This window comes from Paroedura picta, chromosome 16 (genome assembly GCF_049243985.1).
Source record: "Paroedura picta isolate Pp20150507F chromosome 16, Ppicta_v3.0, whole genome shotgun sequence".
Taxonomy (NCBI): domain Eukaryota; kingdom Metazoa; phylum Chordata; class Lepidosauria; order Squamata; family Gekkonidae; genus Paroedura; species Paroedura picta.
Window position 1 is genome coordinate 19,460,006 of NC_135384.1, and position 24,945 is coordinate 19,484,950.

Sequence of the window (24,945 nt, forward strand, 5' to 3'; positions counted from 1 at the left end):
GTTCTCTAGTGCCACCACACAGAGTGGGATACTAGCCAGGTCTCCTGCAGGAAAGCAGCTAAATCCACATTTAGGAAGGCAAGCTAGACTTTGAGTGTCCATCTGAACATGGTACCTATGGGGGCCATGGCACCTACTAACACCTCTCCTGGTACCTGCCAAATGTTTTTAGGAAGTGGGTGGAACTTTTGACCAGGGGGGCCTCTGGTTGGTCATTAGAGATTTGGTGGGCTATGCAGATTAAAAAACAAACAAAACCCCCCACTGCTTTGGCAGCCACGCACAAGGATCTTCAGTGCATCACTGAAAGGAAGCTGTTTGTCTGCAAGAAAATGTTTCTAAAAACTTGTTGAACTGGCCTTCTGCCTGCCGTTCTGATCAGTCTGACGTTTGGTGGATGGCTCTGCCTCCCATGGCAGCAATTTGGTGGTTGGCTCCACCTCCCCCATGGAAGGCATTTTGGAGTCACACCGTGTCAGAATTCCAAAGGTGCTGGCAAGCTTCAGAAGGTGGGGGACTCCTGATCTAGAAGCTGAATTCTTCCTCTAACTTGCCTCACTTAAAAGAAAGCATGGTTTATGTCTGAACCAAGGCAGTAAGAATTCTTCTGCCACACAACATAGGATCAGCATAGGTGAAATTTGGGGTGTGTGGGCAGAACTGTAATTATTTTTAATGCCCATCTGCATCAAGGGATGAAGGGAGGTGGCCCTCAGGAATATCCAGTCCCTTCCTGCCTGTCCATACAGGAAATTGCAGGCATTTCCCACATCTGCATATGGCAGGTGTGCGCTCTCTCACATCACACTTCTATTTCACATACTCATTTGGGGTTTGCAGTAAACTCCTATGCAATAAGGTCTCCATATCCCCCCTAGTCGCTGGCAGCGGGATGGTGTAGGGCTGTCAGACCCAGGTTGGGAAACTTCTGAAGAGTTGGAGACCTCCTTGTGTTTCAGTGCCATAGAACTAAGCTGGCCAACTGATCTTTGTAGTCTGCAGATGAGCTGGAATGCCAAGGGAACCCCTAGTCCTACCTGGATGCTGGCATCCCTACCATGCAAACTTTACTTTGAGACTTGCAGAAGGCTGTTTGCTTCTGTCCCTATGGTTGAACAGGCAGCACACAGCAGTTTGTGTGGGTTGTTTTTTTTAAGCATGGAAACAGGGTAACCCCTGGGGATTTGCATGCATTACCAGGTTGCACTGCAAAATTTTACAGTTCTAGCACACAACTTGCGCTCATTGGATCTGGCTAACAGTCCCACTGAACAAAAACAAAATATGTCTCCCTCCTCTCCCAGTTGTAAAAGCTATAAAGTTATCTCCAGACACAAAAGTCTTTCCTCTGAAATTTGAAGTAGTGGAAAAGGTTATAAATAGGGACAGCGACCTAGCATTAGTTCTTCCATCTAATTTTTTTGTGAGGGGGAGAAAAGCAAAACTATTTCCCACCATTGTTTCCATCTTTATCATTTCTCATTTGGAAATTAACTGGGGGATGGGCAGAGGCTGGGCAAGAGTGGAAGACGCTTTGCAAAGCTGCCTTTAGGGCAACTACACAGAACAATTGTCTGTTTTGCAAGTATCCCGTTATCCTAGGATTCCTGGGATTCCTTACCAGTATAAAGTTGTGGATGGGTGTAGGTTTGTCTATATTTTGCCCTAACCAACCCTCTTTCTGTGACATGGGAAGATGTCCCCACAAGTGGAGAGAGCTGTATTTTTTCCCTTTCTGCATTTCTTCCTGCTGTCTGTCTGTCTGTCTGTCTCTCGCTCACACACATATACGGTTTATCTCGCTCTGGAAACCAATTTTCAGTTGAGTATTTTGTAATATGTTCCAATGTTTGTCCTTGTGTAAATAAAACTGTTTCTGGCAATATTTTGTGACAGAATCTCTGTGTGGTACCTTCAGGCTTTCTCTGTGTTTGTGTGAGTCTTGTTTCTACTTCCCAACACAATGGGAGGGGAGAAATTTCTGTGTGAGAAATCTTGCTGTGTAACAATCATTACTACATTAGCAACATAATCACTGCAGGTATCTGAAGGGCTATAAAAAGCATGAACAAGGAATACAAAAAGTTTTCAAAATGGTAGGCCAAAGTGGCTTTGCCAGGCAGATGGCCAAGGCCGAAATTCTAACGATATAGTTTCCTTTTACCAAATTGTAAAATGGTCACGTGTGTTTCCTGTGTAGCAATTGTGTCTTCCCCAAAGTTTTTTGTTCTGTTTTGTTTTTGCCACTATTCTTGTGATCCAGAACTAGAGGAGACAGCTTCCCTTGTGTGGATGCTCTTTCCTGAAAAAGGAAATCCAGATCAAGAGTTTCCAAAAGGTGGCTCATGAGTTACCAGTAGCTTAGTTTATGCTGCAGAGTATCTTGCAGCCTCTAGACCCAGAAAGAAAAAAAAAAAGATCTGCTCTCCTGATGTTTTTTTTAATTTTTATTTCATGGGATTTCCCTATGTTGCTTAGTGGACAGCCTCATTTTTGGTATTCTTCCTAGTCCATGTTTTTTTAAGTTAGAATGAAACTTGGCAACCGGCCAGTGGAGGGATTGGGGAGTTGTTCTGTCCATTTGTCATTTACTCAAAAGTAGCTCTCTTTAAACGAAAATCTGGGGAACCTGAACTAGAGCCTTGACAGCCTGAAAACTCTCTCTGCTTTCATTTTCCCACCACCTCTAAAAAGCATATGATAAAGATTATATACTAGAAAACAGCAAACAATGAGAAATGTTGCAAACAAAGGTTGGATTTCATATTTATTATTTGATTTTAAAATATTATCTGGCAAAGAATGGGGAAGAGCACAGCAAAATCTAGGGTGACATGGCTCAGTTATTTTGTATCTGATCAACTGGCTCATCCTTGAATCTCTTTGGGCCACCATGTATCTCCCTTGCCTCCAACCAGGCCACAATGCTGCCACTGTACGGTTCTTAGAAAAAATGGTTGCTGCTTGCCAAGAAAAACACAAACCTCATTCCAAAGCATTGATGTTTCTTGACCCGTGTGCTTTGCGGTATAACAGAGCTCACTAAGGTGGGGGTCATCAACAGCTGGGCTGCGGCCCGGTACCTCAGCACCGGGCCGCTGGTGGCCGCGCCTCCCTCTCCCCCCACCTGCAGCGAGAAGCTCGCCAGGCATTGAGAGAATTGGCCACTTTGGTGGCCGATTTGCTCGCAGCCCGGCAAGCGCCACACTGCGGGGTGGGGGGAAGATGGAGGTGCGGCCGCCGGTGGGCACAAACAGGCATGAGTGGCAGTTCTGCGCATACACGTTTGTGCGGAGCTGCCGCGTATGCGCGGCCTTAAAAAGGTTGGGGGCCACTGCACTAAGGTGCACAGTAGCTAAAAGAGGGAAATGGGGATAGTCTGAAAGGCTACTGGAGTGAGAGGAGGAGTAGGAGATCTAGCAACATCTGTCATATACATCAAGTCCCACCTGACTTAATTTTGCCAGACATTCAAACAACTGGTTCATAAAATCCATGATAATCCCACATGCCTTGCCAAGCAAAGAGTTCCTGGGCTCTTTCTTTTCTTCCTCCCCCATCTCAAATCTAACTCAAATCTCTTTGATTGCACTCTGGGGACTTGAACATGTAGTCGCCATGTATATATGATATGTACACGACAATATTGTGGCTTATGAGAAGTGAGGGCAGGAGGGATTTAAAGCACAAGGTGCTTCAGATCTGGAGAAGATTTTTTGGTTTTGGAGAAAACAGTCTTGGTCCAAGTGAATGAAAGAACTATTTTCTCCAAGAGAACCATTTTTGGACGATACATCATCTTCACAGAAATTTTCCCATAACAAGTCAAGAAACAGGCAAAGGTGAAAGTACTTGATATACACTAGGTTTACCACCTGTGTTCCTCAAGGAATAAGGAGGCTCTCTGCTAGCTACTCTTGGTGGGGTGATGTCTTCCTGGAAGCTATGGTGTGGACTAATCTGGGCACCAGTGCCACCACCACCCAAGGGAATGTGGCATACTTAACAAATGTCACCCCATACCAGAGAGCCAAGTTCTCTGGTTGCACAGTGTTGCTCAAGACTTTCAAGATCAAAGTGGCCAAACTGGCACACCAGACCCTCTGAGACCGGCTGAGCTTCTCCCATTTGAGGTGGTTGTAGTAGGAGGAGTGGAGAGCTAGTCCAAGGCCCAGGGCTGTGGCCACATCACGAGTCAATGATGCAAAGGGTCGCGTGTCTATGCGGATCCACTTGGGATTGGCACACCACTTGATAGCAAGGTTTATTGACCTGGAGGGAGCAAAGGAGAGACAGGAGTGAGCTGGACAGATATGTATGCAAGGTTGGAAGGGGTAGAGTTGGTAGAGTTGGAAGGGGCCATACAGGCCATATAGTCCAATCCCCTGCTCAGTGCAGGATCAGCATGAAGCAGGGGGAGGTCACTACCTCCTTAAGCAGACAATTCCATTTTGGAACTATTCTCACTGTGAATACCCCCCCCCCCCAATATCTAGCCAGTACCGTTCTAAAGGTAAAGGTATCCCCTGTGCAAGCACTGAGTCATGTCTGACCCTTGGGGTGATGCCCTCTAGCGTTTTCATGGCAGACTCAATACGGGATGGTTTGCCAGTGCCTTCCCCAGTTATTACCGCTTACCCCCCAGTAAGCTGGGTACTCTATGTCTAGTACCGTTCTAGACATAGTTTAAACCCATTACTGCAGATCCTGTCCTCTGCTGCCAACAGGAACCTTTCCCTGTCCTCCTCTAAGTCAGTGGTCCCCAACCTTTTTATCACTGGGGACCGGTCAATGCTCAACAATTTTACTGAGGCCCGGGGGGGGGGTGTTGAGGGACGTCTCCACTGAGGGATGTCGCCACCGCCTGAGCCCCTGTTCCACTTGTATTCTGCTGGCACCCTTGACTTCCCGCTGCCCGCTGGGGGGCACTGCCAGCAGCAGCTGTGCAGTGCCATGCCAAGGGGGAGCCCCAGCCATGGCGGCCGCCGGAGACCACCAAAGTTGAGCCGGCGGCAGAGTGGCAGGGCAGCCCCTGAGGCAGCAGCCGGGGAGGAGGACAAGGAGGAGCCGTGGCCCGGTACCGACTGATCTGCGGACCGGTGCCAGTCCCCGGACTGGGGGTTGGGGACCACTGCTCTAAGTGACAACATTTCAAATACTTAAAGAATGTAATCATAGAATTATAGAGTTGGAAGATACCTCCTGGGTCATCTAGCCTTGACAGAATCAGCCTCTCCATCAGATGGCTTTCTAGCCTCTGTTTAAAAATTTCCAAAGATGGAGAACCCACCACCTCCCAAGGAAGCCTGTTCCACTGAGAAACCGCTCTGTCAGGAACGTCTTCCGGATGTTTAGATGGAATTTCTTTTGAATTAATTTTATCAGATTGGTTCTGGTCCGTCCCCCTGGGGCTAGAGAGAACAAGTCTGCTGTATCCTCTATATGGCAGCCTTTTAAATACTTGAAGATGGATATCAGATCCCCTCTCAGTTGTCTCCATGCTAAACAGACCAAACTCTCCCAACTTAAAAGAAAGGAATGTAAAAGGTGGCCTGGTGGAAGAAATCAGACCATTCTGCTTGACACAATGGTTAACCAGCTGCCAGAAACCAGGGCAGAGTAGCTAATGCTTCCCCCTAATGTAATCACCTAGCACTGATATTCAGAGTTTACTGCCTAAGACTATGGTGGTTCCTGTTTAGCCACTATGACGGTTAGCCGTTGATGGACCTCTCTTCCATGAGTGTCTAATATGTCTTTAGAACCATGTAGGTTTGAGGCCATCACTAGGTCCACCAGTAATACATTCTACAATTTAATTACTTGAGTAAAGTAGTATAACCTCCTTTCTTGTTGTCATGCTAAGCTCTTTGTATTTTATCCTATTATTTCTCCTTTTAAATAAATATCATTTTGCATTGCCATGGCTGGGGCAAACTGCCACTGGGAAGAATATTCCCTTGCTGAATAGGTCTAGTAAATGTTTCTGGCATATTCTGGCAGGGGCAGGGAGAGTCCAAATGTGATGTGGATCTTTACTGGAATACATTTCAAGACCTGTTATGAGACTATGGTGTAGTGGTTAGAGTTCCAGGCCCAGGTATGAACTTGGCCAAAAAGTTTGCTGCATAAAGCTTGTTGCTGGATGCCCTCAGGCAAATATTTTGCCACCTAACCTGCCTCTAAGGGGGGAGGGTTGTGATGATAAAAAAGGAAGAGAGAACTATGTACTTTCTGAGCTCTCTGGAGGAAGGGTAGAATAACAAAAATAACATATGAAAAAATAGAAAGATGGGTAGCTGTGTTCTGTAGCAGTAGAAAAGAACAAGAGTCCAATAGCACCTTAAAGACTAACAAAATTTGTAGCAGGGAATTCTGTGACTCACTGTTCATTTCTTCAGATACAACTAGAATGTGACTCCATCTCTCCTTATATCTTAGAGAATGATTTCAGATGCTTGGATTTCCGGTGTGATTGGATTAGGTATGATATGCAGAGGGGTAGTAGGCATGGAGAAATCAGCACTGTTAAAGAGATAGGAAACCTGGGCCTCGATTCAGTCCAGAAGAATACATTGTCTTGAGCTTTGTTATCAATTCAGCACCTTAACATTATGCCAAAGAGAATGAGAATGACCATTGATGACTCACCAAGAAGGGTCCTTCTCTTCTGAGGTATGGAGGACATCTTGGATGGGTTTCCCAAGCAATCAGGGAGGCAAGAACAAGCTTCTTTCTGCTTCCCAGCTCAGTTTTGGGACTCCAAGAGCTAAGAACAATTTCTAACAAATATAACTTCATAGAAAAGATAACATGCAACATACCAACAGGAAGCAGAAGATAGATTCTATATCTCTTTTTATACTAATTTGAGGCTCACTCAAATATAATATGTAGAATAATATTGACAGCATGTTCAGAACCAAATGATGTAATGGGAGGACAGACTGACCAGATGGCATTTCAAATAATATATTGTTTATAATCAGTTGTCTTGGTTTTTTTTCCTTTTATTGAAAAGTACTACTAAAGTCAAGCCAAAACGGTATCTAGATAGCTTTTGACATTTTCAGGGATCAAGACTTTCCTCAGTGGCTTTCCCTAAAACACTAAAATAATTTGTACAATCAGTAATTGCATTTGTAACATTAAATACTGATATACTTTGTTCTACTTTATACAAAGGTTCTCACTTCTTATCTGCTATTCTTTCACAAAATGTTGTTTTTAGTATAGTATTAACATTCAAAAATCTGTAAAATTATAATCACACCGTAAGTGGTATGGGACAATATAAAAATATAATATTATAATATATTATTATATTATTATTATATATTATATAATATAATATATATAATAATATAATATAGGCTTCAAGCTGTGCAAAATCATAATAAAAATTTATATCAAAACCATTCAGTATATACTAGTATAAACCATTACTGGTAGTACATTACCTAAATCAATGTAGTATGTAGTATAATTTGACCAATGACTCCTAAAGTTACCGGGGATCCTGATCACTGTCGTAGGGAACCAAAAGTTGGGGATAATAGGGATTCTTATGACTAACAGGTGCAAACAATAGCGAGTCACTTAATGCAGGGGTAGTCAAACTGTGGTCCTACAAATGTCCATGGACTACAATTCCCATGAGCCTCTGCCAGCAAACGCTGGCAGGGGCTCATGGGAATGTAGTCCATGGGCATCTGGAAGACCACAGGTTGACTACCCCTGATTGAATGGAAACAGCTCATAAAAAACAGCTCGATTCCAAAGTTTTATTCAAGCCACTAGGTTGCACTGTTTCCAATGAAAAGATGCATATTAATATCCCTTTGGATTTGGTTGTTTTTCTGGATCTTATTAGTTCTGTACTGAAGAAATGGAGGTCTTCAGGTGAGTGATTCTTTTCTATACAATGCTACACCTTTGGGGCATCCTGAACAGCATTTCAAAGTCTGGATTGGTGCACCTGGATTCAAATCTTAAAATGTCTCATTGAAAAAACCAACATAAAGCAAATCACATGGACATTTTATGCAGTATATTAAATTTTTGGATAAACAATGGATGAAGGATTTTACCAGTACCCTGAATCCATTACTGGGATTAATAAATACTTTAATGGATAGCATACATCTGAAAACAGCACAGGATCCACATTGAAAGTTACCAACTGGAAACTTATCTAAAGAAGCCTCTGCAGCAATAATACGTGGAGTTACAAGTTCACTAATATTATGGCTTGTCCTTCAGGCAAATAATGGACCACTTCTATACTCTTAAGCCCATTGCCATCTGGTTTGTATTTCAGTCTGACTTCAGAGACTGATCTATCTTCATCTTTTAGATGTAATGGGAGGGGCAAGATGTCCTCCATACCTCAGAAGAGAGGGATACTTCTCAGTGAGTTATCAATGGTCTTTCTCCTTCTGAGGTGAAGGACATCTTGGATGGGAACTCCCAGAGTAGTGTGTCAAGTCCTGGGTGGGACATAGTCATGAGCAGACAGTGTGATGCAGCGGTAAAAAGGCGAATGCCATTTTGGGCTGTATCAACAGAGGCATCACATCAAAATCACAAGATGTCATAGTCCCATTGTATATGGCACTGGTCAGACCACACCTGGAGTACTGTGTGCAGTTCTGGAGGCCTCACTTCAAGAAGGACGTAGATAAAATTGAAAGGGTACAGAGGAGAGTGACGTAGATAAAACTGAAAGGGTACAGAGGAGAGCGACGAAGATGATCTGGGGCCAAGGGACCAAGCCCTATGAAGATAGGTTGAGGGACTTGGGAATGTTTAGCCTGGAGAAAAGGAGGTTGAGAGGGGACATGATAGCCCTCTTTAAGTATTTGAAAGGTTGTCACTTGGAGGAGGGCAGGATGCTGTTCCCATTGGCTGCAGAGGAGAGGACATGCAGTAATGGGTTTAAACTACAAGTACAACGATATAGGCTAGATATCAGGGGGGGAAAATTTCACAGTCAGAGTAGTTCAGCAGTGGAATAGGCTGCCTAAGGAGGTGGTGAGCGCCCCCTCACTGGCAGTCTTCAAGCAAAGGTTGGATATACACTTTTCTTCGATGCTTTAGGATGCTTTGGGCTGATCCTGCGTTGAGCAGGGGGTTGGACTAGATGGCCTGCATGGCCCCTTCCAACTCTATGGTTCTATGATTCTATGATTCTATCCTGATCCATAGCGTTCTGTAATACACTCCTACCAAAGGCTGCATCAGCAGAACTAAACAGATTGAACTTTTAATACCACATAAGGCTGCAAACAGAGAATCAAGCAACAGCACTGTATACTACAGGGGTAAGTTTGCAAATGCTGCAAATGATGCAATTATCTTAAAGAATGGGCAGCAGTTCCCACTGGTACATATTGTTGCTCAGTCTTAAAGTATCCAATGATACAGGCTCTTGCATGCCTAGTAAATAGTTGAATATTTTGTCACCCATATTGGACAGGAACATGGAATGATATTATCTCCTGATGGTCTTTGCCCTGGATGAGTGTTTTCAGGAACCTATACATATTCTAGGTGCAACATACCTTTTTCTTATGATGCCTAAAATAGGACAGTAGGGTGTTCATTTCCTAAGAGACCGAAAATGATGGATTAACCTTGGGATGAGCAGAGCCTCTCTGGATACCCAGAATGTGCCAGATTTTCTCTTTATAAAGATTAAGGACAAGGAATGGTGAAAGATAATCTCCTAAAAATTATGGGGGAAGGAACTGATCTCATAGTAAAAAAAATGGATCTATTCTAAACCCTTGGAGAAAAGGGAAAGCTCCGATATAGTCTGTTCCCCTCTAGTAGAAGTAGTAGCCAGGTCCTCATCCTGTTATTTCACACAAAAGATGATAATCTAATACCTCAGTGTAGAAAAGAAAGTTTATGAAATTGTCAAATTGTCAATAGATGAAAAAATAAGCAGGCCTGTGTCATTACAAGAAGATAGAACCTAGAAGCATGGATAAATAAACCTCCTGCATAGAGCAGGAGATTGGAGTAGATGGCCTATATGGCCTCTTCCAACTCTATGATTCTTTCTATTCTATGATTCTATATGGACAAGATGTGTTATAAAAGAAACCATATGTAGCCTGTGGAGTGTTCATACATCAGTATATATGCAAAAAAGGAACAAGTGAGAACAGATTGTCTAGGTGAGATATGAAAAATATACCCTGTCAAGAAAATGCCGAATGGGGGCTGAAAAGGCCTCAAAGTTATATAGGGCCAGATAGTTCAGGTCTTCAGGCTGAGTATCTGGTCTTGATAATGAATTAAGAAACATGATGATAGTTCCAAGACTTGCACCACAACAGAACAAAGATAACTAGTGTATTAGGTGAAGTAGACACATTAATTTATCAAACATCAGGACTCCCCAATCTATGGATGGACATATTTGAGGCAGAGGCCCAGAATCAAAGGCCTGGCATTATATGGTCAGTCATAAAGAAAATAAAAACAATTCTGCATTTCCCCTGAATAAAACACTTGTATCCAAATACAGATGATGATTATCATTATTCTTATTATCATGGTGTCATCAGAACAGAAGACATCCAAGGGCTGTCAACTATGACAAATAGACTAACACTGAGGGGGCTCCATTGGATGCTTCCAGATTGATCACAACCAGCCATTGCCAGGGCACAGGAGGACCTGTACAATAACCTGACTGGGTTTCTCCTGACCACTTGTAAGTGTAAAAGACAGCCAGTTATAATGTCAAACAAGGAGGATATTGGAGCTCACCTGTAAGGGTAGACAACAACTGATTCCATAGAATGGACCATGGAGGAGCTGGACAAGCAACATTAAACTATACATGATTTGGGCCTGATAGGTCCTTTTCAGATGTATGTTCTAAGAATTTTCTGAATCACACCTCTTTTACATCCTGTTTTCTCTAGAGGTGACCAACACCCCAAGAACAGAAACTGCCTACTTCAAATCCACTGTATTCAAGCTTGACATCTGAAATACATCAAAAGATACATTAAATCAAACAACCTGACAGTTGGAGTTGTTTCTCAGTGGAACAGGCTTCCTTGGGAGGTGGTGGGTTCTCCATCTTTGGAAATTTCTAAACAGAGGCTGGATAGCAATCTGATGGAGAGGCTGATTCTGTGAAGGCTCAAGGGGGTGGCAGGTGACAGTGGATGAGTGATAGGGTTGTGAGTGTCCTGCATAGTGCAGGGGGTTGGACTAGATGACCCAGGAGGCCCCTTCCAACTCTATGATTCTATGAACAACATGGCTAGAATTTTGTTGTTAAATACTCAAAACAAACAGGCAAGTGGAGACATTTCTAGCTCACACTTCTCATTATTCTGAACAATTTTGTCCAAAAGGACTTCTTGAGATGTTTCTGGGAGTAACTTTAATTACCGCCTGGTCAGGGGCTACCGTCTAGACCAGGGGTAGTCAAACTGCGGCCCTCCAGATGTCCATGGACTACAATTCCCAGGAGCCCCTGCCAGCGTTTGCTGGCAGGGGCTCCTGGGAATTGTAGTCCATGGACATCTGGAGGGCCGCAGTTTGACTACCCCTGGTCTAGACAGGAGGTAAAGCCAAAGTCTGGGAGTTGTTTTGTCAAAATACTGATAGCATTCTCTCTTAGCAACCTGGTACCACCAGAAGTAGCTACTGATTAGGTAAAGGTAAAGGTATCCTTTATGCAAGCACTGGGTCATGTCTGACCCTTGGGGTGACGCCCTCCAGCGTTTTCATGGCAGACTCAATACGGGGTGGTTTGCCATTCCCTTCCCCAGTCATTACCGTTTACCCCCCAGAAAGCAAGCTGGGTACTCATTTTACCGACCTTGGAAGGATGGAAGGCTGAGTCGACCTTGAGCCGGCTGCTGGGATCAAACTCCCAGCCTCATGGGCAGAGCCTCAGACTGCATGTCTGCTGCCTTACCACTCTGCGTCGCAAGAGGCAGCTATGGGCACCTAAATTTCCTCCTGTTCATTGGCAGGTTAGATATCAAGTCCTGGGAACTATTTTAATTCTAAGACTGGGAGGACTGGGGTTTTGGTGATCTCCGAGGCTATACAAAAAGCACTTTTACTGAATTTGGTCATCCGCCCATTACTGCCACTGATGTTCAGAGACGCTTTCCTACTCGCTTTACCTCTGCCTGGTGACCTGGACGTTACGGGTTGCCTTCCATACAAGTGTTAAAAAGGACCATCCTGTTTAGCTTCCAAGATGTGATTTTTACTTATTTATTTTAAGGCTTCTATGATGACACTGAATTAGCCTGATTCATCCAGTACTGCCACACTGAAGACTGTCAGCAAGGCACTAGATTCTTTGAGAAGGAATCCTTAAAACAGCCAATATTTCAATATGGAGATGCTGCACAAAAAGCAGAATTCCTCCACCAAGTCACAGCCCTTTTCCCCTCATAAGAGAGGAATTTCCCTTCTCCCTCAGTATTGGAGGAACTGGTTTGGTCCTGGTAAAGGTCTGTACCATCCCTTCTTATAGGCAGTCTACGTAATCCGGGGGACCTTTTCCCTGCCCTAGGAATCTATATCCCTCGTACCTACAGGGAAGGAGAGAAGAGCAGCTTGAATGGGAAGCACAGCCCCATGAATAAAACCTGCCCTTTTGAAGGGAGGCGATACTTTCTCGCTCACGGTATGCCTTAGAAAGGGAAGGATTCCATTATCAGGTTAAGGAACTCACAGCGCATACATCACCAGTGACGGCTTCAGGGTTGCTGGTGTCCGTCTGCCTTCCAAAGCCCATTTGGCTCCCACTGGTCTCAGGCTATGCTGTTGTTTTGCACCCAAAATGGCTGCTGAGAAGGCTCAGCTGAAAGAGGCTTTTCTCTCTCCTGCGCTGCGCTGCGTGCCTTACTTGGGCTCTTTTATGGTGCCCCCCCCCATCGGTCCCCTCCTAAGCAGGCAACCTATTCTACAAGGATGTCGTAAAGTTGGGACGTGCTGGCCGGGACCAAAGCTACTGTGCTCTTTGCCCTCTTGGAAGGCTCTATATTTCTGTCAGGAAGGAAGTCGTCTTCCCAGGCTTCTTCCAATGTGCTGAGGAGGAGGGGAGGTGACAGAAGAGCTCGCCGGAGACAACTGCACATAAGATGGCCGCCACAATGGCAGTCGTGGTTGTTTTCTCTCTCCTTCCCTTCTTTTGGGCTGCTCCAGAAAGGACAGGAAGGAGAGTTAAGGAAAGGAGAGAGAAAAGTAAAGGGCAGGGGGCAAAAGTAAGGGGGGAAAGGAGTATAATCATCCTAGAGGAAAGTGAAGCCAAAACAGAGTCGTCTCATGTAGCTGCTCTCCCTTTTGCGGTAGGAAGAAAACTGAGCTGGGGGTTGTCCCTCGAAAGGAAGTGGAAAGAAGTTTGTTCCTGCCTCCCTGAGTGATTGATGGGGAAACCCATCCAAGATGCCCTTCACTTCAGAAGAATACAAAATCCATTATAATCCCCACAAACTATGGTGAGATTACTGGAAAAGCCAGAAGGATACTCAGGGAAAGCTTGCTGTATGACAAAGCCAAAGAAAATGATAACAGAATACCACTGGTGGTCACATACAACTCACAGTTCAATATTTTAGCAACCAACAACCCATATTGTATAGTGACACTTACTTCACACAGGCCTGTGGGTGGGGCAACCTTTTCCTGCCAAATTAAACAATTTCTCACCTACATAACAGTAACACGGACTTTGGCCCCAAGGCCTGCAACAAACCAAGATGCCAACTGTGCTCTCGTATATATCCTAGCAACAGCATTAGTGGGCCCAGCAACATCAGTCATGCCATCACAGGTTCATGCTTCTACTTATCCTCTTATGTGATCAGCAATGCCTTTCCACCCTGTACATTGGACTAACAGGCCAGTCTCTATGGACATTCAATTGCTGACCTAACAGCAGCAGTTCTCTTACAAACAAATTTCAAAGGAAGACTGCTGAATTTCAACTGATAATGAAGCTCAAGACAATATATCTTCCTGGATCCAAGTTTCCTGTCTCATTATCAATGCTGATTTCTCCATGCCTACTAGCCCTCTGTATGTCACACCTGCTGTGTAATCCAATCACACCTGCTGCTATTGTCATTCAGCCTCTGAAATCTCTCCACAATATAAAGACAGATGTACTCACATTCCAGCTGTATCTGATGAAGTAAACAGTGACTCAGGGAAGCTCATCCCCTGCCAAAATCTTGTTAGTCTTTAAGGTGCTTTGGGACTCTTGTTCTTTTCAACAGATTAAGAGATATACTTCATAGATATAATGTCACCATTGCAGTTTGATTCAGAACAGCAGTCAGTATACAGAGTAAGCAAAAGCCTCTTCTCTCTGCCCCAGTCTGGGGGCATTTTGTCCTGTTTATGTGATGGTCTCTTTAAAACAGCAACACAAATTGTGATTAAGGCCCCTCACACATGGCCACCTGCCCCTGACACCAGAACTCACCAGTTTAGATCTACACCGAGAGCTATCAAGGTCCCATAGGTTGCCAGGGCACTTAGCAAGAGGAACAGTGATGCCCGCAGGAAGAAGCTAAGTTCTTTCTCTAGGGGGGTCCAGGATTCCAGTAGCCAGCCAAGAGCAATACCTAGAAAGGGAGAAAGACAGCAGAAAAAGAGAAGAATCAAAGATGATAGGCTCTACCCATAAGTTTTTAACAGCATCCAAGTGGCCCTAAGCTCCACAAGCTTCCAATTGTTGCCTAAACACATACAAGGCAGGCAGCAAAGAAGACTGACACCTGCAAACAGTTTAGCTCTCTGCCAACCACATTGAGCCATTGCATGGACTGGTTTAATATACCTCAATAGTTCTGACTACTGTCCCTGAATATGGGTTTTTTCTTGAGTCACCATGACTTATAGCCACTCTTATAAGAATGTGTCAAATCTCCTTCTCAGGCTAGTATGAGTGACCCTCACAGCATCCTATATCCATGACTTCAGCAACGTAATGTTCTTTCAGAGAAAAACAACAAAATTTGAGTCCAAACAGCTCAAATTTTGTCACACTTCAGACTAACACAGCTATCCACTTGAATCTTTCAGAGAATACGTAACTTCCTTATGGTTCCTTGGGATTCCATCAATAGGTGCAAAGCTATGCCTGTCTGGTGGTGAACAGGTAAGAAATCCAACAGGACTTGGATTTTCCATGTCAGAACTCCACAGTTCTCAGACCAGAACATAATATTGTAAAATGACATAGGGCCTATGAATCATAGAATCATAGAGTTGGAAGGGGCCAAACAGGCCATCTAGTCCAACCCCCTGCTCAACGCAGGATCAGCCCTAACCATCGTAAGGAATCCAAGAAAAGTGTGTATCCAACCTTTGCTTGAAGACTGCCAGTGAGGGGGAGTTCACCACCTCCTTAGGCAGCCTATTCCACTGCTGAACTACTCTGACTGTGAAATTTTTTTTCCTGGTATCTAGCCTATATCGTTGTACTTGTAGTTTAAACCCATTACTGCGTGTCCTCTCCTCTGCAGCCAACAGAAACAGCATCCTGCCCTCCTATCATGTCCCCTCTCAACCTCCTTTTCTCCAGGCTGAACATTCCCAAGTCCCTCAACCTATCTTCATAGGGCTTGGTCCCTTGGCCCCAGATCATTTTCGTCGCTCTCCTCTGTACCCTTTCAATTTTATCTATGTCCTTCTTGAAGTGAGGCCTCCAGAACTGCACACAGTACTCCAGGTGTGGTCTGAGCAGTGCCGTATACAATGGGACTATGACATCTTGTGATTTTGATGTGATGCCCCTTTTGATACAGCCCAAAATGGCATTCGCCTTTTTTACCGTTGCATCACACTGCCTGCTCATGTTTAGCTAACAATCCACAAGTACCCCAAGGTCTCGTTCACACACAGTGCTACCTAGAAGCGTATCCCCCATCCAGTAGGCATGCTTTTCATTTTTCTGACCCAGATGCAGAACTTTACACTTATCTTTATTAAATTGCATCTTGTTCTCATTTGCCCATTTTTCCTTTGTGTTCAGATCTCGTTGAACTCTGTCTCTGTCTTCCGGAGTATTTGCCAGTCCTCCCAATTTGGTGTCATCTGCAAACTTGATGAGTAGTCCCTCCACCCCCTCATCTAGATCATTAATAAATATGTTAAAAAGTACCAGGCCGAGCACCGAGCCCTGAGGTACCCCGCTACTCACCTCCCTCCAGTCTGCGAAACACCATTGACAACAACTCTTTGAGTGCAGTTCTCTAACCAATTCCCTATCCACCTATCTGAAAATTAAGATTGCAGTCCTTCAATTTATCCATCAGAACATCATGGGGAAACTTATCAAAAGCTTTACTAAAAACCAAGTAAATGACATCAACCGAATTTCTACGATCCAGCAAACCTGTTACTTGGTCAGAAAAGGAAACCAGGTTGGTCTGACAGGACCTGTTGGTGACAAATCCATGTTGACTTCCATGGATCACCAAATTGTCCTCCAGATGTTTGCAGATCTGCTCCATTATCTTACCCACAACAGAGGTCAGACTCACTGGTCAGTTTCCCGGGTCATCCTTCCTCTCTTTTCTGAAGATCGGAATAACATTTGCTCTCTTCCAGTCCTCCGGGACATCTCCAATCCTTAAAGAGGTCCCGAAGATGATTGACAAGGGTTCTGCAAGTTCTCCGGAAAGTTCTTTGAGCACTCTCGGGTGCATTTCATCCAGCCCAGGGGATTTGCTCATCCAGTGCAGCTAAATGCCTCTCGACAACCTCTCTATCCATGTCAACCTGCCACCCAGACACTATCCTTTGGCTACTGCCATTTCTAGATGTGCCTAAACCCTTTGACCTGTGTATGGATTTCCTTTTCCTCAGAGACATCCCTGGGTTTGGAGGGAAAGCCATTCCTCCCAGGTGCATGGGAGCCTGATTCATCTTGGGAGCATGGCATGCAGAAAGAGGTTGCTTAGGGCAACAGCCCACAGGGTCATTTCAGGTTGTGAAAATAGCAGGGAGGAATGTATTAGGCCCCTCAGTCTATGCATGATAATTCAAATCCAACTTCCATATGCCTCTGAAGTATGTAATTTCAGACCATACCTCTACACCAAACCCCGGGATGCTCCCAGGGAAAATGTAACATGCAGCCACGCCCTCAGAGATGTGAGCAAAAGGGCCTTCCTCCAAAGGATGATGGGTTATCCAAACATACCCATGTATACACGCTGGAAAAGGCCACAACACTGGCAGCTGTGACCAGACACTCACCTACCAGGATGCCACCAAGTACCTGATGGGGAAAATGAGCCAGTATGAAGATACGTGAAAGTCCTACAGCCAGCAGAAGCAGGAGATAAACTGTAAAGGGCGCCGCTTTTTTCATCCAGCTGGAAAGCAGGAGGCATGACACACTGGGTTAGTCAAGAGAGTAGAGGAGCTTCCTCTACCCTGAGAAATAGCTGATCATCCTGAACCAATTTCAGTGCATGCCCAGAATGTGAGAAATAGGGAAAGAGGGCTCTGAGTATATCCCACCATGTTACTGGCCTCATCTCACCCAGCTGTGCATAAGAAACATCTCTCATTTAATCACAAGGCCATTGTGGAATCTCTAGCTGATTCCACAGTGACAGCGATCTTCTTGCAAATTCTTACATAATTTGAAAGGAAGTGAGATCTGCTGTTCCACAGGGGGAAATAGCAATGAGCTGTTTACAAGTTTGGACTGACTGAGGTCTAGGTGAGAACAAGAGGAAGACTCCATCTGGAAAGCACTCCAAGATCAATCAGGATCATGCCTTTCCTGCTATGGGAAAGTTAGATGGGCTGAGTTAGATGCAACCAGGTTTTCCTTTGATGGAAAAGGAAGAAGGGGATTCCCTCTGGCCACCTAAAAAGACTATGTTGGATATCATGGGACCTGCATGGGCAGAAAACATGTGGTACCAGGTGGTACCTTTAGTAAAGCAGGTGAACAAAAACAGCAAACCAGATCCAACCCTATGGGCCATTCTGCACAGATTCATTGTAGCAGGAGTGTGGCAAATTGTAATTGCTACTAAAATGCAGTTATGCATGACGTCGTACACAATCTGCCATACTCCTGAAATTGAGCCGCAAAAAGCGCTTCGTTGTAGCACTTCCAGGGAAATCCCAAAAAGTGGATTCACCCTCTGGAAAGCACTACACTCTTGCAACCAATCTGCAACACTAGCAGAAAAGTTCTGTGCGTTGCCATTGTTGCGGTTTCAGCAAAGTCCCTCCTCCTGGCTCTCTCCTCTGATCTTCCGGCGAAGCAATCGCCATTTTGTTTTCCCGGAGCGAGTGGAGAGCAACGAACCAGTGAGCCTTCATTCACCCAGCGAGGCTTCCCCGGCTGCAGTCCCTCCACAAAGCTGGTTTAAGTCACCAAGCACCACACAGCCCCGATTGCTGGTTCCCTTATTTTCAGCCGAAAATCGCGCCCGTGCACGGGGAGGGGGGGATTTTTTTTTCCACTCGGGGGAGCATAGCAACGATAAAACGGCAGCTCACACGCCACCCACTAGCTAGCTGGGTCTCTCCGTTGCAACGAATCAAGGCATGTTCGTTGCAACGTGTTTTTTTTTTTTTAAACCTGCCTTAAAGGGAAAGGGACTTTTCGGGAGCATGATAATGGACGCCCATTGGCTGCTCGTTTGATTGATGGCCAGGGGCGAGACAAAGCTCGGCAAATACTGCTTCCTGGATAGCGATTTTTGCCAAGACTGGAAACCTGTGGAAACGATTTAAATGCAACTGGATTCCACTACAAAGGCAGGCATGCATAACGACAAATTCCACTATTTAAAATGGCGTTTTTTCGTTCCAAAACCAATTTGCAACATTGATCCTGGCGCGGAATGGGCCTATGTTACATCTGAATATCTTGAAAAAGGTTGTATTCGTCTTAGTCCCACATTTCTTTCAGTGTCATGGCCCACTACAACCTGTAGTATTGCATGTCAAAGCGAAGCAACCCTTCTTTTGGTCCAACTTGATCCCATTGCCAATCAATGGTGATTACTTCTAGTATACCCAGCACCACCCAACTCTCCTGAAGAATGTAGCCAAACCATTAGTTCTCAGCAGAAAAACATCCGCTTCGTAACCTCCAGTGAAAGAGCCTCAGGTAGAAAGTACAGGGAAAGACATTTCTTACCTGAGACACTGGACAGCTGCTACCAGTCAACGCAGAGGGGTCTGACTAGGTATTGAGCACTTTCCTACATCTGCCTAATCCCTGCTCTAAGAACCTATCATACAGTACAATCCTAAACAGTTACAGCCATGGATTCATAACTGTTCAAAATGTAACTGTTTTCTCCAAATATAACAGTTGTCGCCTAGTATTTTTAAAGTATCCCTAGACCAGAAAACCCACAAAATGAAACATTGTTTTAAAAAGGAGACATACAATGAAACCAAGGAATGACAGGAAATTTGAGTCAGCAGGAAAAGGAGAGTATACCTCTTGGAGTGCTGGGATGACCACACGGTCAAGGTAGTTACAAGTGGCCACAGTGCTGCTCCGGTGATCATACAGTGGCCTGAGGGGCTACCTGCAAAACAAGAAACACAAGTTGATCTTTTCAGAGCTGATCCATTTCTCTTCTGGTAGAAGAAAAAATACTTCACATAATAGTGTGTGATAAGTTGGAGAAGCCAGTGTCACTCCCCTCACACATACTCTGTGTTTTCAGGTTTTTAAAAAATAGACACATGCGCCCCCAAACAAAGGAACTAGAGGATTCATGAATCTATCCTCACAACATCAAAAAACAAAAAGCAGAGCAAAGCCATTTGACTTTTAAGCTTTCATCATTTAATAATGATGAAGCACACAAACACAGTGCCGTCACATGTCAAAGACTTAACTTCCCCCCAGGCTGAAATTTAATCTTGTCAGAGGTCCTGGACAGCCATTTTGAACAAATCACCTTATGATGTGATGGGGGAAAATGTTCCATGATGGGACCTCCTTGTCTCCCCCCCCCCCCAGACAGGATATAATCATATCCCCTAAAGGACAGCTGAAGAGTCTAGTTCTGTGGGGTGAGCTAACTTGCCTTCTCAATGCTACTTTTGATCTGCAGTTTGCCTGCGCTCAAACCTCAAGTAAACACAGTGAGACAGCACTTCAGTCACAAATGACACACAGCTCCCTATTTATGTGTCTGTTTGCTTCATTCAAGACCCTTTGGATTTTATCCCAAGAAGACTAAAGAAACAATATGGTGCCAAGAAACACACTGGTGGTCACCATGGCACCCCCTAGGGATAACTAGCATCACAGACCTTAAAGTGGTTTATAGAAAAGAACTCCAGTTGTGACTCCCCAATAGAATAGCCACTCTTAAGAAACAAAAGACCTGGAGCAGCCTCATACATCTTTAAACCACAAATTGCTGATCAACTGAATTTTTAGACCCTTGTTTTGAATTACCAACCTGGCCCCGTTTCACAAGATGCAGGAAACTGGTGGAGAGAGACTTCCGTGTTCCTGGTATATGCAGATTCCAGAATCCACCAGAAGGGCCGTTCACCAAATAAGAACCTTGGGAAAATGAAAAGGGAGGGGGAATCATAGAGATACCATGCTGGAAGTTAACTGCTTATCTAGACTCCAAAGAGCTGTGTGGAATGGGTGGGATTTGTACCAGTAAGATCTAAACCGGGCCACTTGGGAAGCTGGCCTTTCCATAGTTAGATACTCAAACAGCCAACAAAGCCCTGAATTGGCTTACTTCATTGCTCTCCCCACTTCCATTTTATCCGCTCAGCAGCCACCCTGTGCTAACAGTTCAGCTGAAAGATGGTCCTCCAGCAAGTTTCCATGGAGGAGCAGGGACTCAAACCTGGTGCCTAGTAGGACACTCTTAACATGCTGGCTTATCACCAATTTACAGCATCGTGGCCAAAGCATCTGTGAACCACCGATATCAAAGGCTTTAAACAGTCGAGGATCATCAAGCTGTGAACTTCCCAGCTCACCCATATAACCACCCATCGCTGCAGCAGCCCTTTTGAGGATTACCATGCATTCCAAAAACCTATTCCAGTGAATATTGCCTTTTGACCTGTTACTGGCTCCTCACCATTTAGAGACTAAATTGAACCATTCAGAGATTAAGCCCAACCAGAGCACTTTCAGGCCAACCTTCCAGTCCAAGAAATAAGTGAGTGGGAAATAGATGATGAAGACGCATTTCGGGTCACCCAAGAATGTCACCCATAACCAGAAATCCTCCAAGCAGGGCACCTGCTGCAGTAGCTCTGCAAACCAGACTCCATTGCTGTAGAAAGCATCCATCATGGGTGAGGCTTAAAAAACAAAACAGGGAGTCATGTCAGTTAGAGTATTTTCACACAGGTTGCACAAGCAAGCTGGCTTTATACTGCAGACTTCAAACAGTTTAAACTCAGTTTGCTGTCCTGGCTTCTTCCAAGGAATCTTAGAATCATAGATACATAGAGTTGGAAGGGGCCACACAGGCCATCTAGTCCAACCCCCTGCTCAATGCAGGTTCAGCCCAAAGCATCCTAAAGGATCCAAGAAAAGTGTGTATCCAAACTTTGTTTGAAGACTGCTTTGTTTGAACACTTGGAGGAGGGCAGGATGCTGTTTCTGCTGGCTGCAGAGGAGAGGACATGCAGTAATGGGTTTAAACTACAAGTACAACAATATAGGCTAGATATCAGGAGACCCCTTCCAACTCTATGATTCTATGATTCTGTGCGAGCTTTCCTATGCCTACAAAAGGCGAATAAAACTTTTTTGGTCTTAAAGGTGCCTTTAGACACAAGTTTAGGAAAAGTATGACTTTGGTATTTCTCCCACCAACAAAACACAGCCAAGAAAAGCACAGTGACCAGCCACAGCAGTTATGACTGGGAATCGTATTTGAGTTATAGCAGGAGATCTCCAGACGCCAACCTAGCATAATGTTAAATCCAAGCTGGCTGTGCTCTTTCATTTCCCAAATCAAAACTATCCCATAATATGAATCCAGCCTGACCAAGGCCTGCAATCCTATACATGCTTATCTGGGTCTGACTTTGGACTACACATGCATAGGATCAGGCTACAGGCTGTTTAGAAGGCCCTTTTCCTGAAAGGCTGTTCAAAAGTAACATCTCCTGGCTTGGAAAACCAAGTGCCCTGCAAGGCTGCGCTCGACCCAGCAATGGAGCGGTTTCACACCACCCAGCCGGCACAGCAGCAGATCCGCACAGAAGGGCACTTTGCAAATCCCAATCACTCCTGCTAAAAGCAGAGCAGACCCATTTGCAACACTATTGGACCCAGTACATCTGAACACCATGAGTATAGAGCAGGGGGCACTGCATGGGGAAGGGCAGTTTTAAATTTATTATTGCGCAGCCTATCTGGGTTGGCCCAGATGACCCTTGAGAGCTCTTCCAGTTCTATGTTTTCATGAATCCCCTGCAGTCTGCCCTGGTGCCCCTTTAAAGTCTGACGCTCAAAGCAATGGCCTAGGTTTTTAATGAAGAAAAGTTTTTTACATCCGGCTTTTCTCTACCAGGAGTCTCAAAGTGGCTTACAATCAATCTCCCCAAAACAGACACCCTGTGAGGGAGGTGAAGCTGAGAGAGCCCTGATATTCCTGCTCAGTCGGAACAGCTTTATCAGTGCTGTTCCAAGGTCACCCAGCTGGCTGCATGTGGGAGAGCAGGGAATCAAATCCAGCTCACCAAATTAGAAGCCGCCACTCTTAACCAAGCTGGAATGAATGTTTCCTTCATTTATACTCTGCCGACTTTCCCAGTGGGGATTCAGAGAAGGTTACATCCTTCACCTCTCTTCCATTTTATCCTTACAAGAACTTGTGTGTGTGTGTATGTCTGTGTGTGTTTAAAACAGGCCCAAGGTAATCCAGCGAGCTTTTCGTGACAGAGCGATGATTCAAACTTGGTTGGCCCACAGCCTAGTTTGACACAACCCCCTACATGACACTGCCCACGTGCTGCCCACTATTCCCTCCTGCAAGAGCATGCCGAGCCTCAGGGCCGCTAGCTGCATGCAGGGAGTCTCCTGGGACCCAGCTTGTGGCAAGACAGTCTTGGCAACATGCCGCTTTCTCCCATACCACCACAATGCCCCAAAGCTTGGGTGACTCTGTGTCTTTTCTTACCACCGATATGTGAATGACAAGTGATACTGCAGGGTAACTCAGCATTGATGTAGTGCTCTTGGGCAGGATGAAAGTTGGGTTGTCTCCATTGCAGGTAGGGGCTGGAGATCTCCTGGCATTACAACTGATCTCCAGGGTACAGCAATTGCTATTTTGGAAGGTGGATTAGAATACATTGCTGAAGCCCCTCCCCAAACCCAGCCCTGCCCAGGCTCCACCCCCAAAATCTCCAGGAAGTTCCTTACCCAGAACTGGCAACTCTAGTCTAAACCTAGAGCACAGTTCCAGACCAATACTTCCCACCTTCTGTTGTGAGCCCCTTGAGATTCAGTACCGGTAAAAAAAATCTATGCTCCTTTTATCCCTGCTTGCATTTCAAACGCTGCATCCAAACAACTACCTTGTCATCCGCACAACAACCTTGTCAGATAGGCAATTATCCCATAATTTCCCATGCGAGAGATTTTGTTTTTGTATCTGCGGCATAATGTTTATCCAATTGAAAGCACGCCCATGACATCGCGTAGTCCACAAATCCTGCGCCCGGGAAGCAAGTCGCATTCACTGCTGTGAAACTTAATTCCGCGCTAAAATGTATTTGCCCGCGTTTTACTAATTGAAGCAAACGAGGCAGCCTTGTTGCTGCTGACCCTTTCTTGCTCTTCTTCTCCCTCCCCCCCCCCATTCACTTTCCACGAGTTTCCCACTTTCTCTTTGACCCCGTCGAACCCTCCCGAGCACCGCCGCCCTTTCCATCCCCTCCTACCTTGTTACCAGCAGTCCCTGAAAAGCGCCTCTTTGACCCGGGAAACTACATTTCCCGAAAGGCTCAGAGGGGAAACAAGCCGGAAAACGATTCGGCAGCTACTGGGTGGACTTCAGGACATTCTTCGCGGAACTCGTATTATAAACTTTCCCCCCTCCTTGCAGATGTTTTCTGCAGTGTTTCTAGACATGCATTGTTTAATATATGCAGTACTATATTTTTAATTTTTGTTTTTTTAAACCTGCGAAATCTGTAACAAACAATGCAGTACTGGAAAACAAACAGTAAAATTAAGCACACACAAGAAAACCTTCCACATTTCATTACAATACAATAAAATAAACACTATATTAATGTATTATTACATATTGATAAATTTTGAAAAAAGTGTGATGTAAGAGGACAATATGGGCATTTACAGAAAAGTAACAAGCAGGGAGAGTTCTTGTCGCTTTTAATTAAATTCTACATCATTATATTATTCAGAGGTGGCCAAACTGTGGCTCTCCAGAAGTCCAAGCACTACAACAAACATGAGCATGGGTAATTGGCAGGGGCTCATGGTAATTGTAGTCCATGGAATCTGGGGAACCACAATTTTGCCACCCCTAGATTGATTTCAATATCCTTAGACTGGAGTAACTTTGCACAGGGTTGCACACAAAGAATAAAAATTTCAGAAGCCTATGGAACATTGAATTTGAAAAGAAATGTTATAATTGCTGGTCCCTGGCCTAATTTTCCAAATAATGGTTTCATTGTTCAATAAATGCTCTCAGTTTGTGGTGAAGTCAGTCATTGCTCCATCTGTTGTAAACCCACCACTTTTTACTTAAGGCCATTCTTCAGGAGAAATTTATTATTATTATTTTTTATTTCTATACCGCCCTTCCATATGGCTCAGGGGGGTTTACATTAAACGTTGTGGAATACTAATATAGAATATTATAATAATACTATAACTAACAATCATAATATTACATGAAAACCAGGACAGCGTTTTAACAGTTG

The 24,945-nt window shown here is 44.7% G+C and overlaps 1 protein-coding gene across 3 annotated transcripts; it reads right to left on the reverse strand.

Annotated features, from left to right (window-relative positions):
- Positions 1 to 2,754: 2,754 nt before the first annotated feature.
- On the reverse strand, positions 2,755 to 24,032 carry G6PC3 (glucose-6-phosphatase catalytic subunit 3). Of its 3 annotated transcripts, none has more exons than XM_077315959.1 (7): positions 23,935 to 24,032; positions 21,111 to 21,336; positions 20,463 to 20,569; positions 19,484 to 19,574; positions 17,263 to 17,381; positions 14,480 to 14,621; positions 2,755 to 4,272 (listed from the first exon to the last, which is right to left on the reverse strand). In XM_077315959.1, exons 2-7 carry the CDS (start codon positions 21,326 to 21,328, stop codon positions 3,912 to 3,914), a joined length of 1,038 nt encoding a protein of 345 aa, XP_077172074.1. In that variant the 5' UTR covers positions 21,329 to 21,336; positions 23,935 to 24,032; the 3' UTR covers positions 2,755 to 3,911. The 3 variants fall into 3 exon arrangements, with proteins under 3 accessions (XP_077172074.1, XP_077172076.1, XP_077172075.1); XM_077315961.1 differs by having other exon boundaries at positions 21,275 to 21,336; positions 23,935 to 23,952; XM_077315960.1 differs by lacking the exon at positions 23,935 to 24,032 and adding an exon at positions 23,569 to 23,809.
- Positions 24,033 to 24,945: the final 913 nt, after the last annotated feature.